At 39.0% G+C, this 17,327-nt stretch overlaps 1 protein-coding gene across 1 annotated transcript in view; it reads left to right on the plus strand.

Annotated features, from left to right (window-relative positions):
• The window catches only part of PLPPR4 (phospholipid phosphatase related 4), a 38,994-nt gene extending 23,674 nt beyond the window's left edge, over positions 1-15,320 (plus strand). Inside the window, exons 3-7 of the mRNA XM_025175505.2 lie at positions 972-1,101; positions 1,756-1,951; positions 4,149-4,206; positions 5,726-5,899; positions 8,930-15,320. Coding sequence (XP_025031273.2) covers positions 972-1,101; positions 1,756-1,951; positions 4,149-4,206; positions 5,726-5,899; positions 8,930-10,267 — 1,896 coding nt within the window. The 3' untranslated portion in view covers positions 10,268-15,320. The remainder of the gene's footprint in view (positions 1-971; positions 1,102-1,755; positions 1,952-4,148; positions 4,207-5,725; positions 5,900-8,929) is intronic.
• Positions 15,321-17,327: the final 2,007 nt, after the last annotated feature.

Here is a 17,327-nt window from a genome sequence, read left to right on the forward strand (position 1 = left end):
TCACCATCAGCAAAAGGCCTCCTTCAGTCATCTAGTCAGTCAGAGGTCCCCTGAGATCTCAAAGGTTGCCCTCTACAAGAAGTAGTAACAGCAGCTTGTTAGCTACTCACATGATTGTGGTTATGGGCATTTCTACAAATACCATGCTCAATGGAACATAATGATATCATTGCCAAAAACTAGTCAAATCTCTTTAGCTAGTCAAATGTGATGGAAGTGAGTGGAAATGAAGCTGAAAATACTGGGGAAACAGTGGAGTGGCACTGAAAAAAGATAGTCAAAGCTAATGTTGAAAATTTCCAACATAGGGAGGTGTCTTCATGATTCAGTAAAGCTAACACGAAGTGAGACAAGTAATTTCAGCTCAGCCCTGACCACTGTGATGAGCAGAGACCTTTCAAAACAATAGCAGGTATAGTTCTAGGTATATCTACACCTAGAAAGCACCAAACAAGAGAAGGAGTATTTAATGAGTTTCAAAATGGCAAAGCTAGGTTCAAATCTTCAAAGTTTATTTAGTAGCCTCAAGCATTTCTCCCACAGTTAATTACTTCAGAGGACAGTTTTGAAACTAACATACTGTTTCAAGGGCCTATTTTAAGAGTAAGGGGATAGCTGTGGATACATACAGATTTGTTTTGCTTGTATGTATTAAGGTATTCATACTCTGCTTTTCAATCCAATTATCCACAAGGCAATGTCAGAGAGCTGGAACAGATCCTAGATCAGCCACTCTCTCAGCCAACAGATCAGATTGTTTCTCTTGCAAACAAGATCAGGAAAATATATAGTACATTCTCTGCCCTCCCTCTGAACATTGAATTAAGAGATACCTGTGAAGTAATGTCAGCATTCACCCTTTAGTAAATGAAATTTGCTCTCTGATAATTATATGTAAGTGCTTTGACTTGAACCAGACCCTGCTCAAATCATTGCAACAGTTACCTTGCACCCAGCCTTTGTCATTGCAGATTATGGTGGGCGAGAGCATTCTCTACTGCTGCCTTTCCAAACGCCGAAATGGAATTGGAGCCGAGGCGAATATCAACGCAGGCGGCTGCAATTTCAACTCTTTTCTTAGGAGAGCTGTCCGATTTGTTGGTGAGTTTTTCTGATGGGGTTTCAGAGTGTGATGGAATGTATCTATAAAGAGGAGGGTGATAGAAGCAGAGGTCAAGGCTATCAGGAAAGGAGGGTGCATTCAAGGAAGGGCAGAGAGACAAGAGACAACACAGTCAGCAGGGGGAGCATGGGAAGTGAAAGAGGTTCAGGATAGCCACTCCCCAGAATCTCCCAGGGCATGTCCACTGATTGCAGTAGTATAGATTTAGCCTGGCAAGATGCTTTCTATACGGTGTAAGCAAATAAAGGGACTGTACTCGACTGGACTGTTTCACCGTTGTTCTTGGGCTGGGCCTGACACAGAGTACTAGGGGGACCTGGATCAAGCATTATCTTCACTGTGCGGATGCCATCCAAAATCTCCATCTCATATCAATCTATATGCTTGCTTTTCTTAATGGTTGAAGTACTCACCATGGGGATTGGCAAAAGAAGGACACAGATTCAGAATTATGATACCGATACATAGAGAAATAGCTACAGTATTACAAAATCCATAAACGGTTTTACATTACCTGCTGGAATTTGTGCAGATTTAGGCCAGCCCAGAGGTCACCAGCTGGCATGCCAAACTAGAATAAACAGTATCTCTATCTGACCAAACTGTAATAAATTATTTTGTCCCATTTCTAGGTGTCCATATCTTTGGCCTTTGTGCTACCGCACTCATCACTGATATTATACAGCTGTCAACTGGATATCAAACACCCTATTTCCTGACCGTATGCAAGCCTAATTATACTTCCCTCAATGTATCATGCTCAGAAAACTCTTACATTGTGGAGGATATTTGCTCAGGATCTGATCCCATTATCATCAATGATGGAAGGTTAGAAACATAGTTGAATTTTTTTAAGTGTATGTTATCCAATATTTGTTATCTCTTCTTCATCGTGTATGTATAACTTTGTCAGTCTGATGGTAGTATTTGTCTGCATATTTTGCTTTTCCATGAGGGAAGCATTTCTTTGTGTTTACATGGAACATTTTAGCATGCTCTTTAGATAAAAATGGCTTCTAAAGTGGTTTACAACTATCACCAGTAATGCAGGGCCTGTCCTCCAATTTGCTGCCTAAAAAATGTGACACACAAGGTAAAGGAGGCTGCAAGAGATGAAGAGGAAAGAATCAAGCTTGAGTATCAGTTTTTATATGTTACAGTTTTTTTATTGGAACTAGATGGGAAGAATGTAGTTCAGGCAGTGTGTTGGAATGGCTTCTGCAGGATGACAGTTGGGAGAACCCAAGAACATTGGCGTCTCAGCAGAGGTGATGAACAGCTGAGGGTCTCTTACTTTGCTCCTAGCTACAACCCCAATGGATTGGCTGCCAATTTAATTATTAGTCCAAAGCTAAGTAGGTCTCTTGTACAGGAAGTGAAATACCCAAGTGTCCATTCCACCCCCCTCCCCAGCTCTAGGTAGCATGATGCAATACCTAACAGTTACTATTAGTATCAAAATCAGCTGGGATGAAGGTAGTTATCTTCAGGTAATTACCTTTGACAGCTAGGTGACCACTGGAATGAACCAAAGGCAACTGATCTTTTTTCCTCTACTTCTGCTATATTAATGTGGATCAAAGCCCTTGGCTCTGTTCTGCCATATATAAGCATATTTAGGGACAGGTTAAAGAAGATAAAGGGATCACGAACCAAGTCTCCTCAAGTGGACTTCGATTTTAAGTGACTTCATGGACATGCCTCTATCATTTTCCTGACAAGAGTAGAGAAATGCCACTGCCTCCTTCCAAGATGTTTTCTTCAACCTCACATTTTAGCCTAAGTGGTCCTTATCCAAATCCTAACCAGGTTCAATCCTGCAGATCAGCAAAGGTTGGCTAGATGTTGAATTTAAGAAGAAGCATTTCCTAAATGTTGTCTTTTGGTGTCATATTCTGTATAACAATTATGTTTTTAATACTTTTTAGCGAAAGAAATATTAAAATATTACTCCAAGAGATAAGAAATGAAATAATTAGTTAAACACTCTTTCTATATCTACTAATTGTCCCTCGTGGACTTCCTGGCAGCTTTGCACTTTTCAGTCAACCCTTAGACCCCTGTTTCTTAAACGTTTTGCTCTCAGGACCCCTTCCCACTTTTAAAAATTATGAAGGACCCCAAAAGAGCTTTTGTTTGCATGGGTTATATTTACTGATATTTATCGTATTAAAAATTAAAATTGACACATTGATAGAATATTTATTTATTTATTGAATCATGTAAAAATAATACCAAACCCATTAGATATTAACATAAAGTATTTTTCATGAAAAAAACTTATTTTTTTAAACAAATAAAAATAACAATGAGAAGAGTGACATTGTTTTAATTTTTTGCAAATATCTTCAATATCTAGCAAATAATTTTGATTTCGTGAGCCCACGAGAGGGTCTTGGGGAACCCCTAGGGGTCCTTGGACCACACTTTAAGAAATACTGGCTTTAGGGTTTCCTAGATTTCTTACGTGCTGCTGAATTTCTTACTGCCAGCACCACCGTGGATCAAGACCCAGATTACTTGTCCGAGATATCTGTTTCCTTACAGCTTTAAGAAACTAAGTTGTGATTATTAGCAAATCAGCAGGTAAGCACAGATAGAAATCCTGGAGGAGGGGAATCACTGCTGCCAATTTTGAGGCAGTGGGTTAGAGAGTTTTAATTGATGGCCACAACCTTTATCCAATCACTGGGAAAATTAATGGCAAGAAGTAAGCTATTCTGAAATACGCAATACTGATTCTCTCATAACTGGAGATTTTCTTCATTCAGGAATTTAATCAGTGTAGTCAAAATATGTTATCTATTACTGTTTGTTAATGTGAGCTGTAGCAGTCATTCTTTCCAAAATACTGAAAAGCTGTTTTTCAAACTCAATAATGTAATAACCATTTCCTAGAATACAAGCTTGTGGGTTAAACATGGTAACTAAATTGGACCACCCAGCGCTTTGGGTTATTTTTAAATTGGGCTTGGCAGAATGTCTTTTAAGTGAGAAATTTAATTTGAATGTCCTTCCTTTGCAGAAAGTCATTCCCTTCACAACACGCCACCCTGGCAGCATTTGCAGCTGTGTATGTTTCGGTGAGTAATTAAGCCTCTTCGTATTAATGTGTACAAGAGGGGAAAAAATCAGAATGTCATTCCTTCCCTTGTGCAAAGCAGCCTGATAAGGAGAAGAAATGTAACGGCACAGGGGGAACCACACCACCTTCATTTTTTCAAAGAAGTGAAATATAAAAATTGGAGATTAAGGAGAATTGGTAGAAGCACTATTTTTCTTAAATATCCTGTCTTTTGGAATGAGGAAAATACTTTTAAAATCAGTGTAGTGAAGTGTGGCCAAATCACAGTAATACAAATGTCATATATGTCTACTCTTAAATAACATCCATTGTGCTCAGTGGACTAATGTCCAGGTAAGAGAAGCATTTTGTGACAGGTCACAAAAATCTACAACTTACCCTTTCACCATTAAATGTTGATTTTTCTGCATGAAATGAAAGGGACATTTTCATGACTGAAAATATATTGCATGCCGTCAGAGAACAAACTAATATGAGAAATGAGATTATTTCAGTTTATGTCAGTTTTCTAATTTTTGGACCTAACTCACTGAAAATTCCACATGAAGGCACATGGCTGTCTCATATCGCTTTTGACACATATTATTCAATGGGGCTTATTACCTGTTGTAAGTGGACATGGCATGGGATTGCACTTTTTTTTCCTGTAACCACCAAGAGCTTTTCTCACAATGGATGGAGGATTTAATTTCTGAAATATTTGGATTACTCTTAACTATGGTTCTTTGCTGCTATTAAGCGAAGATGTCACCTCATCCAGACTACATCTAGATATCTCCATTATCATTAGTAGGAAGTAGTGATGTGAGTGGACAGACAGATTATTTCTGATGCTATTCATGGGGGGGGGGAGGTGGAAGTGGGGAGCAAGACTGTCATTGAAGTTAGCTTATCATATGGGGGATGGTCCTTCTCCTTCTCCAAAGGCTTTGTCGGATAAGCAACTCTGATCTGGTTCCATTAATACTTGAATTTTCCATAATACCTGCAAATAAATCCTCTGGCTGATTCATGCTGACAGGTGCTCAGTTCACACACTGAGAAATTACTCAGATGGGAGGCTGTTTGGATCTCTACAATCCATTGAGTCAGAAGATAATTTGCAGATGGACTTCTCCTCACCTAGTCCGACACTCTCAGAGCCAGATAGAAGATATTAGCTGGAGGAGCCACTGACCCTCTCCCAACCCATTCACTCCAGAAACTGAGCTATTCGTTTTAGTTTGTAAACTAGCAATAAGACCATTTCTATAGCTCCCCTCACTGTTACCATCACCCCAAGTGGTGGTTGGCACTTTCCATTTTTTCCCCAAATTCCAAATAGCAAGGAGAAAATTCTTGACTCTTTTATCTCACAACATATCAACTGAATCTAGGAGCTTTTTTTTCCCTTTCAAAATAACTCAAGCAATATTTGTTCGTTTTCCTTTATTACCTCCTTTGAAAAACAGGAAAGGGAAGAATGCCATTCCATGGGGAAAATGTCACTAAATTTTAAAAATGTATTTCTTTTAAAGATGTACTTCAATTCTACGCTAACCGACTCCTCTAAACTCCTGAAACCACTTCTAGTCTTTGCTTTTATCATCTGCGGAATCATATGTGGCCTGACACGCATCACCCAGTACAAAAACCACCCTGTTGATGTTTATTGTGGCTTTTTAATAGGGGGTGGAATTGCCCTCTACTTGGTAAGTAGAATGCCAGTGTTCAGAAATGCCTACAGGTCTTATAAATTAAGAGGTTTAATGTGATTTTAGATTTCTCATATATATTATTCAATTTGACTCTCTACCGTGTGCTTCTGAAAATGAACAGATGTCCTTTAGAAATTGAAAGGGCACTGATAATCTGTTCATATAGAAAATATAATATATTTAGAGCTGTATAAGCCTTCAGGAAACTCACTTGGGCAATCTTAAGCAAATCACTCTCTCTTTAGTATGAAATTGGCGAGGGGGAGCAGAACTGTGTATGTTGCTGCATGAAAGTTGTCCTCATTTAGAGTTTTGGGAATCATGGATGAAATATCATGGTGTTTACTATAACCTAGTTCAAGTTAGTCATTTTCCTGGTATAAGTAGATAATTTTACAGCAAGAGTGACTGGCAGGTGCTATGTCCCCCCTGTTTTTTCAGAAATTATTTTGATTAAACAATTAATACATGGAAAGTTGGCCCACTGCAAAGCTAAGTGTCAAACTGCAGAACCTTCTTGATTTCCAAGAATTTCTATGGATCCCATCTAGACATCCTTAGAACAATTAAAATACTTTGTGATTCATTTGGAAATACACATAGTGTTTCCGGAATGTGTCTGTGTCTGTGTGTGTGTGTGTGTAGTAAGCCATGATAGTAGAGAGCATCGTGAGGGTGCTACAGAAAGTCACGGGGAGCAACCTTGACTATACAGGTCCCTTGCATAACTCTTTGGGACATTATGTTAAAGATGTGTGGAGCAATGATCATAAGCAATAAATATTTTACTTCAACCCCTTGGTGCTATTCACATGTTCTGCAAAACAAAAGTTGAAATTTTGTGTATTACATGAAACTCTTGCCACATGTTCACAAACAACCAATCTTCTGCAGTGCCTGTAAATTTGCTTATTTTTCATAGTACATTACTACATTTCAAACCAGCAAGGAAGAAAAGATTGCAACCTTATGTAGGTTATGTAACATGTTATGCAAATCACGGAACTTCTTGAGAGTACATAAAATTAACAACTTGGCTTTAAAAACATTGGAAATTTCTAGAAGTTTTGAATTTTTCCCCATGGCAAATTCCTTTGAATCCCTACTCCTACATCCATTTAGATAAAAGTCTACACCAGTGTTTCTCAAGCTTGGCAACTCTAAGATGTGTGGACTTCAACTCCCAGATTTCCCCATCCAGCATGGCTGGCTGAGGAATTCTAGGAGTTGAAGTCCACACATCTTAGAGTTGCTAAGGTTGAGAAATACTGGTGTAGACATTTGTCTACACAATGCTGATGCTTAACTTGATCAAAGCAGCTGTAGTGGCTATGGTTACTTCAAGCAACCTGAGTGCACATTTGAATAAAGCTGAACAATTCCTTGATGACCATCAGGTTTCCTGCTTTGTTCCTCCCTAGACAAATGTGTGTTCTGTCCTTTTTTCAACAGAACCCTGAATGTGCAAATAAAGCAAAACTCAAGCTTTTGCTGTGGTTTTACACAAATTGGTTTGAAACTGATTAATTTGTTTCTCATCAAGTTGGTATATGACTTGACTATTAAGCAACAGAAAGGGCACCACCTTTGAGCAGAAAATTAATTTATTCATTGAGCAATAAATCAAGCTACGTGACTCTAAAATTAAAAACAGATGTTTTGCATTATTTTCAAACAGCTGAAGGAAAGGAAAATATCAATATTTATGTGTTATTTTGCAAATAATCCTTTGCATTTAGGCTTGGTCATATTGATCACTTTTCATGTTGTGATTATGCCTACGCATGTTTATTGGAGAACTAAACAGAAATCTTACGAACTGGGCATTTGTTATTTGTTCTCCTTTCACATGGTTCTGATCCTTTCAACCTACTGGATCTCTAAATCCCACTGAACCTTACCATCCAGTTTTTTACTTGGATGTTTCACTCTGAAGCATATCACCCTATTTGGCAAGCAACTTCTGAAGAAGAGGGGTGTTTCAGTCATTTGCAATGCCTAATATTGTTGTTGTTTTGGAAAAGAAAAAAATATAACTGGGCAAGTCCTGAGTCAGCTCTCTGCAACCTAAGTGCCTCCTAGATACTGTATGTGGACTTCAATTCCCAGAATTCTCAGCAATGGCCATGCTGGCTGGGGAATTCTGGAGGGCACTTGGTTTGGGAACTGTTATATTAAGCCTTCAACCTGCTTTAGCTATCTCAAGATTCTCTCATACCAGTAGTAAATAAAGAGAGGGGGGTGGAGAATTCCTCTAGATTAGCTTACTCCTGCCCTTTTCCCACATTCTTCCGGGGGGAGGGTGTGCATCCTTTTCTGTACCGAGGGTCACACTTGCCCTTTGAATGGCATACCATAGCTTTCCTTCAAAAGTTGTGTGAGACCGAGACAAAACAAAATGCTCAGTTCCCATGTATTGAATAGTTCTCTCCTTCTGTCACATTTCAACTTACAATTCAGCAGCACATTTTAGAGGGCTCTGGGGGCCAGGACCAGCCTTGGAGGCTTCTTATGGTGCTTTGTATTTTATGCATCTGGCCATAAAAGGAGAGTTCCCACACCATTCTCTTATGCTCTTGTTAAACTGCTGAACTTTGTTGATTCTGGTTCTCCTCCTTAGTGTTAGGAGAAAGTGTGGCTGTCAGAATCAAAAAGCCCTTTAAACAACTGAACTGTTCTGAGGTTGGTCTGAAATATTACAGCTTCTTCTTAACTCAAGAAATGTGGTAAAGGAGTGGAGGTATCTACTGATGTCTTTTCATTTGCCTTTTCCTATTCTAGATACTGGTGAAACTGTTCCTTAGGGATCTTGCAACAGGGAGAGACAGATTCAGATAATCACTAGGAAGGATATGTTTAATCCCACTATGAAAAAATCCATTTCTGGCAGATATATTAGCAGTTTTAAGAGCCTCACTCCATACCCACAACACTGAGCTTGAGAAATCTAACTATCCTTTACCAAAGTGTCTATAAATATTGACTTTTCCATAAAAGGATTCTATGTTTTCCTTCAAATACCAGGGTCTGTATGCTGTGGGGAACTTTCTGCCAAGTGAAGACAACATGTTCAATCAGAACATACACAGAGAGCCATTGAGACCTTTGCCTGACCTAAGCCAAGATCCCAACCGAATTTTACCAGGGAAAAATGGTAGTAGTAATGATGCCATCACCACTCATCATGTGGAGAACATGTTGAACAGGAACCATAGAGACACCGGCTCCCTGACAAATCTCAAGAGAGCAAATGCTGATGTTGAGATTATAATGCCGCGAAGCCCGATGGGAAAGGAAAACATGGTCACCTTCAGCAACACCTTGCCAAGAGTCAACACGCCTGCAATAGAGGAATCAGCTCGACGGAATGCGACCATACATGCATCTATGGATTCTGCCCGCTCAAAACAACTCCTCTCTCAGTGGAAGAACAAGAATGAAAGTCGGAAGCTGTCCTTGCAGGTAATTGAGACTGATTCTGGACAGTCGCCACCTAGGGCCATTGAAATGAGGTCAAGCTCTGAGCCATCTAGAGTGGGTGTGAATGGAGATCACCATGGTCCAAGCAGTCAGTATCTGAAAATTCAACCTGGTAGTATGCCGGGCTGTAACAGTGCTGGCCTCTCTGGGGGACCCAGGGTTTCTATTCAGTCACGTCCAGGATCGTCCCAGCTTGTGCATATCCCTGAAGAGACCCAGGAAAATGTGAACACATCTCCAAAAACGAGTTCTGCTCGAGCCAAGTGGTTAAAAGCTGCTGAGAAGACAGTTGGATGCAGAAGTAACAGCCAGCCAAGAATCATGCAGGTGATAGCCATGTCAAAGCAACAAGGCGTTCTTCAGGGCAGCCCAAAGAGCTCTGAGGGCAGTACAGTCACCTGTACAGGAGCGATCCGCTACAAGACCTTGACAGATCACGAGCCGAGCAGTATTGTAAGAGTAGAGGCCCACCCTGAAAACAGCCGTCCCATCATTCAAATGCCCTCAGAAGGAGAAGGCAGCGGCTCCTGGAAATGGAAAGCCCCCGAGAAGGGAAGCCTCCGCCAAACATACGAGCTCAATGATCTCAACAGAGACTCTGAGAGCTGCGAATCTTTGAAAGACAGTTATAGTTCTGGGGACCGGAAAAGAAGCAATATCGAAAGTAGCGAGCACCACCATCATGGGATCACAACAATAAGGGTGACCCCCGTCGAAGGCAGCGAGATCGGTTCAGAGACCCTGTCCATTTCCTCTAGCCGTGACTCGACCCTTCGAAGAAAAGGTAACATCATTTTAATTCCGGAAAGAGGCAGCAGCCCAGAGAATACCAGGAATATTTTCTACAAAGGAACCTCTCCAACAAGAGCTTACAAAGAATGAGGGCTGGTGCTTCAGCCAAAACACGCCACTACAATCAATACTGTTTGGGTGCAAGCTTTGTACTCTCTTTATTTTTAGAGCTGATGCCGAAATATTCTTGATGTGCCAACTATTGACCATCAGCCTGACTGTTTATGGATGTTGCTGATGTGTAGTGATTGTGCATGAATTTGTGAATTTCATGTCGCGGGGGGAAAAAGCACAATGCAAGAACCTAATGAAGGGGAGCAAGCTTTTGTTTTCAGATTCAAATCTCTTTCCAGTGGGAACTAGGTCAGCAAAAAGAGCAGTCTTAACTCTAGACAGCTTATTTCCTGAATGTGCCAACTTTTCAACTTATCTCTGTTTCATGATAAAAGGGAAGCAATTTTTTTAAATAAGCAAAAGCTGTACCAGAGTTGTACTTCATCTTTGCGGGTTTTGCACCAAAATTTAATACCAAATGGTGCTGATTCTAACTTTACATTTTTAGAAAACTTCTATTCCTGTGCAGCTCTCTAAACACAAAACATTTTGATGTGCAACTTCTTTCCAAGTATTTCAGCTGAAAACACCATGCTAACTGCATTCATTTAGAATAGAAAAGTATCAACAGCTTTGCTATAGTGCAATTTTCATCTCAAATGATTGCAAAAGTTTTGTGTAGCTCTTTGAAAGGTTTTCTGGATCCAAAAAGAAAAAATAGGTGATATTCCATGAAAGTTGAATAATTTTCTAAATTGGTTTAGTTTTTTTGCTTTTCTCCAAACTTTGTTTAATTACAGGTGCTATAGAGGTAGAGGCTGCTTTTTAATGCAATAGGTTGGGATTAGTTTAAATATTGTGCATTTTTTTTCAAGTTGGGGATCTCTTACAGCACTAATTCAAATTCTTCATTTTGATCCGGTTCTTAGTTTGCCTCGTTGCTTACATTTTTCTTTTTTTAATTCATTGTTGATTAGCTAGCATTTCACCCTGATCACTGCCACTGTGTTGTAACAGTGCAAATAAATCTTGCAAGTTAGATTGTCTAATCAATTAGCAGGAGTGGCCTTAAACATAGGAATGTCATAGACAAGACAAAGGACTCCTGTTATTCTTTTTCCAAAAACTGGGTTGTGCTTCTGCTTCCAGAAGTGACCTGAATTTAATGAAGGCTAGAAGATGCAAGGCAATCATAATAGGCTTATCTTAATCTCCCATGGGCTGGTAAAATAGTCAATGAAAATGAGAACTGAAATTAAGTTGCTGAATTCTCTCCCAGATGACGGTTTGCTATCTTAAATACTTAAAGCGAGATTACATTAGGTAGCCTATCCCCTTTTCTTCTGCATCAGTATTGATCTTCTGCCTCCCTCTGAGTTCCTAATATACTAAATAGGATTTGTAAGTTCTGATGACAATGAAAGCAATGGTTGAGGTATCTTGTAGCTGGCTACTTGGTGGCCTCTGACAACCTGATATATTGGATAACTCTCATATCCAATGGATGGGCTGGTCTTGTCATTTGGGGACAACCACAGATGTAACCTATATTCAGACTCACACAGAGACATTGTCTCATCCATCTGGAATATAAAATGACCATTCAACTCCTTATAGCATTTCATCTGATCAGTCTTTATTTAAAAAAAAATACCATGCCCTGTAACAATCATCAAACAAATATAGAAGTGCTGCATTGTAGTACCACCACTCGTATTCAGTTAGCATAATTTTCAGTTAGGAATGTAATTTTTTTTTTCCTTACCATGAACACATCTTGAGGAAGTGGGATGTTGCTGGAGTCCCAGCCACCCGGAGAAAAAAACTGGCCAAATGAAATATCAAAGAAAAATAGGATTTCTTGGAATAATAAATTGTGGACAAATTGATTTATTTTCAGTCCATGTCACATCCTATGTTCAGTTTTAGATCTCATCCGTCCTGTCTCTGTAAATTCTTATATCCTGCGTGAACATTTCAAATTAAATAGATTCTTAGAAAACACATTTCTTACTTTCCCACAAAACAGGTATCTTAAACCTGTTTTTTAAGCTAATAAAACTGTGCCAGCGTATTCAGGAAATATGAACCCCAACTAATAATGCAATAGCTGATCTGCACATTAATCCTGGAGATGAACTATGTGGTTAGTTCACATCAAAATACTCAGCCAGGAAAGAAGATTGAGAGGTATCTGACATCTATCATTTGGAAAACCCAGTCCAATTGACTTGAAATCCTTACGTTCTGGAAATCTAAATGGGCCAACATCAACTGCAGTTACTCTATTATGTTTCCCATCCTCCCTCCAAAGAGCTCTGAGTGACGGTTTATCCTCACTGCTATCCTGTAGGTCTATTTATTGGAAACATGTTAATCTTTCTTGTTAATAACCAAAACCTTGTACATAATACAAGAACAATCTGGTAATAATCATGCAATAAAGCTATAGTATCAGCACTGGAAGCCACTAAAAGCACTTCAGAAGCAAAATGCAAATACTGTATTTTCTACTTTTTAAAAATGGTAGGGAGGGCAAATGTTAGATTCATATCCCACTTTTCTACCAGGAGCATAAGGCAAAAAACCCTCTCCCATTCCCCCCCCCCCCGCCACAATATCCCTGTAAGAAAAATTCAGCTAAAAGAGTCAACAACAATAACACAATTGGTGTAAGCTGGCTTGAGTTCTTACATTAGCAGAAAGATTTGGTGGAAGTTTTAAAATAAATAAAAATAAGAACAACCCCTCTCCCCCAAGTGGGCCGTTTTGAGCAGGAGAGATTGAGCCTCTTGTGCAAATGTTAACCAGATATATTCATACTGAGATCTGTGAGCTTTGTATAGGCAGGTCCTTTTGGGCCTTTAAAGATTAAAAACAACACCTTGAGCTAAGCCTGGAAAGCAGTTGGCCACCAGTTCAGTAATGTTAAGTCAAAGAGATATTATCATGATGCCTTGTACCTTAGCAGCTCCTCTTCACGTCTTCTAGTTTTACTTAGGGCAAAATGCGTACACTAGGTATGAGGCAACCAAGCATGGACACACCTAGTAAAAAGGTACCAGGGCTAGGCTAGATCCCAAGGTTAGCCAAAGAATGTCATAAAGGAGCAGGGATTTAAGCCTGGTTTTCTGCAATGAATTTAACCCTATCTAACCTATTCTCACCAGTTAGCAGGGGCTCTCCGGGTCTCCAGGCAAAGGTCCTTACCAGCTCATTTACCTGAGATTCTTCCACTCAGCATGACAGCGGTGAAGCTTAGCCTTCAGCCCTGTAAAAGATGTGGTCTTCTAGAAGAGTGTCCTTTTTAGATAATCATTCAGAACTCTAACGTTAGTTGCACTGCAAGCAGTTATTTCTGTGCATACCTCACAATAGCACCGAGGAGGTAACATCTCTCACTGGATTAGATGGAAAGGAAGGCATTATTAATGGCACCATTTAGAACAACTGAGAATTATGTCTTGAGATATGCCTCTCAAAGCACACCTACATTCCATTTCCTCCAGTCCCAAATTGGTCATCACACATACCTAATCCCGATCCAGCTCAGGAATAAACAATGCAATCCTGATTGCTGGATGCAGGCATCCAGCCAATATATTTTTATGTCCAACACTACTGTACCAATCGCTCCTTGCTTTATGTTGAAAATTTGATAAGGGTCCCCCTGCTAAAGCATCCACGCTTTTCCAGAGGAGGGCTCACATCTAGTCTTTAACTAGTGTACCATGCCATCAGCTGCACTCAAAGAAGTGGGTAGGACCAAATAAATTAAATTTGATTTAGATGTCGGTATAATTAAAATTTCATATACCACATACACCCTAGATGATTATTTCCCACGTGTTGTAGAATTTCCCCTTTTCTCACATTAAAAATTGCAGTTTGGTGGCTAGTTTGAAGAGGCCCTGGAGCTGCTTGCTGGGAATATAAACAGCTCTGAGGCTGCCTTCTTGCCCTGGCTGGATTGGAGGAATGGTTGTCCATTTACAGAATTTAATGTTAAATATGGAATTTAACATTTTCCCCAAAGGAAAGACTTTTCAGATTTTTGCCTAAGATTAAGTATTCTTACTCTTACCAACTTTGATGAATTGTTGGCTTGGGGGCAGGGTGGGATTACAATTTAGTTTATTAACACCAAGCTGTAAAATCTTCAAAAGACTTAAATAGAACACAGTCATTGCTAGGCTAGAAATATAAGATACAGGTGTTAATAAAATTAATGCTAGTATCCTAGTCATGTGTACTCAGAAATAAGTCCTACTGAGTTCAACAGGGCTTGCCCCTAAATGAATAGATAGAGGGTTGTGATCTGAACAACTGCAATAATACAAGGACTCAAAAATAGCCATTCTAGATAAACATCTCATTTTTTCTGTTGCATGTCTATGTTTCTGGATGGAGTCGTTGCTTTTCTTTTCTTTAATTATCCTTTTTGCTTTGCTTTCGTTAGTCAACCACATATAAATTAATTGTGAGTTGTTACTTGGACTCTAAACTTTGCTGCACTCTTTCAATTGCAGTGATACTTTTCCTATCTAAACTTTTCCTACTTACCAGCCAATAATTTTAAAAGCACTTGCAGAATCATTGAAATTGCATTCTTTACTTAAAATACTGAAAATACTTTTTTACACAGAAGTGCCAAAGGCTACTCTTTTTAATAATGGCTTCTCAGTAATTACATTAAAGAACAAAAAAAAATGTAATAACAATATACATTGAAACTCTAACTTCTGTTTGTATATCATCTATGAAGCCTTTTGTAAAATGAATCTTTGTTTACATTCCACTGATACCTTAATTTCAAACAAATCAAATAAATTGACAGGTGGCATCTTCAAATTTTTTTCTTACTTGCTGAAAGGGGCACCAATTTCTTTGTTAGGCTGTGCTTTACTAAGAAAAAAAATTGGGTAAAATACAGAATATGTTTTTAAATGAGAATTCTATATAAAGTATTGTGTTCTAATAAAATGTTATGCACTGTTTTAAAAAACAAAAAAACGAACTTTGTAAATTGCTATAAATGTATTTTGTTAAATAAGTACAAAATTCAATGCTACTGTGTGAGTTTATTGTGCTAATATCATTAAAAATGAATATTAAATTCCGCATTGAAGTAGAGAGATCTTATTTGTGTGTCCCAGAAGTGTTTAGATGTTTACCTTGTTCCTTTCTTTCCCCATATAATTGAATATATATGCCCTTTTCTTACAAGAGACAGAAAATCAAATTAGTCTTTTTTTTTTTGTTTTACAGGTACAAAATCTGTGCTTTTAATGGGTCAAAATCAGTACCACATTTGAGCTCCCAGCCACACAGCAGTTAAAGAACAAGATAAAGCAATCCTCGGGAGTGGCCAGGGGACGGGGGGGGGAATCAAAAGAGTCAAGATGGTGACCACAACTGTGTGATCAAAGCCCCAGCCCTTTTTATGTGTAAAAAGGGATGGAGCTTCAGTCACAGCCACCATGTTGACTTTTTTGACCCCCTCACTTGTAGCCACACTTGACCACCCTAATCCAGCACAAGGAATGGCTTTAAATCTAGTCTTTTCAAAGCTAGATACTCAACATTGTCCTGCCTTAATAGACAAAGGGATGGACCTGCCCACTTATATAAAGAAGCTACATTTTCATAAGAAACTATTTCAGACAGAAACCTAACCCGAGCTTTTTATATAAATACTCATTAAAAGGTTTACTTGACTGTGGAAAAACTTAGAAGTTCAGCTAAAATGTATGCTTAGTTTATTTCTTCAATTAGGATACCAATGTATGTTGCAAACTCATTCCATAAGGAGACCTTTCTGGACATTAATCAACCACAGAAGTCTATAAAATTATCTTTTGCTTGTTATTTAAAGAAAACTTCAAATAAACCCCAGAAGGGAGAAGCCAAGCTGCACTATCATTGTTAATCAGCTAATCTTGATAGAACTTTCTATGCACAATTTGCAAGATGAGTACAGTTTAAACCACAAATCAAGATAGCAGGGCCCGGGCAATCTAACCCAGCATGACTGCAAAAAGAGAGAAAGCAGCCAAGATATTCCAGAGAAGTCAAGGAAACAAAACCAGAGGAAGGCAAGTGGTTTATTAAATGGTCATCTATATTAGAAGTGAACAGGAAAATGGGTCTGCAATTTCATCTCCTTGGAATCTGTCCTCATAATGCTATTATCTATCTGCAATATTGAAATACTGACGTAAATTCAAACTACCATATGCTGAAACACGTAACTTTGTAGTACAGTTGACTAACAAACCCTATACAGCAGGGCTCCTCAACCTCAGCAACTTTAAGATGGGTGGACTTCAACTCCCAGAATTCCCCAGCCAGCATGGCTGGCTGGGGAATTCTGGGAGTTGAAGTCCACCCATCTTAAAGTTGCTGAGATTGAGGAGCCCTGCTATACAACATTGTCTGAAGTAGAATCCAGAAGATACAGAGAGGATAAAATGGAAAGGTTTGAATTTTCACAGTAGTCCAGCTTTACTCAGTTCACCATCTTTAGCCTGGAGAGACTAGCTTTATGTGATCGACTCTAAAGATGCCCAAACTGACTGCCAAGATGATCAGATCTCTGTTGCTAGAGTGATGAGGCATAAGATCTGTTGTCATGGAGACCAATCAGAATCCTGTCAACTCAGCTGATTTTTGGTAGCTTTACTGACTGTGAGCTCAGATTCAGAATCTCAGAGAACTGCTTCAAAATCTATAATGCATTGTTCCAATTTTATTTCTCAGTCTAGAAAGATGATCACAACACTGCAAATTTGCAGTTTTCAGTCTAGTTCCACAGTGTGTATGGAGGGGGGGGGTTCCTTTACCTGCTTCTGTGTTTCCCAAATATGTATGAAAACTGAAGAAAGACTGGGAGATAGATCAGTCTGGAATAAAAGAGAAAAAGGACAGCTAATAGAGAAGAAACCTGTGCTTTGACAGGAAAGGGGCTCCTTTCTAGATGATTTTTCATTTTCATTCAATTCTGACATTGTATTTTGTGTTCCTATGGCAACTAATCCAGTTATGTGCTTATACATAGGTTTAGACTGCAGCTTTATGGAAGTGCAGTTTTTAATCA

This window comes from Python bivittatus, unplaced genomic scaffold (genome assembly GCF_059951505.1).
Source record: "Python bivittatus isolate LINGU-HERP-01145 unplaced genomic scaffold, Pbiv_v1 ctg000700_np1212, whole genome shotgun sequence".
In the NCBI taxonomy this organism is placed as follows: Eukaryota; Metazoa; Chordata; class Lepidosauria; order Squamata; family Pythonidae; genus Python; species Python bivittatus.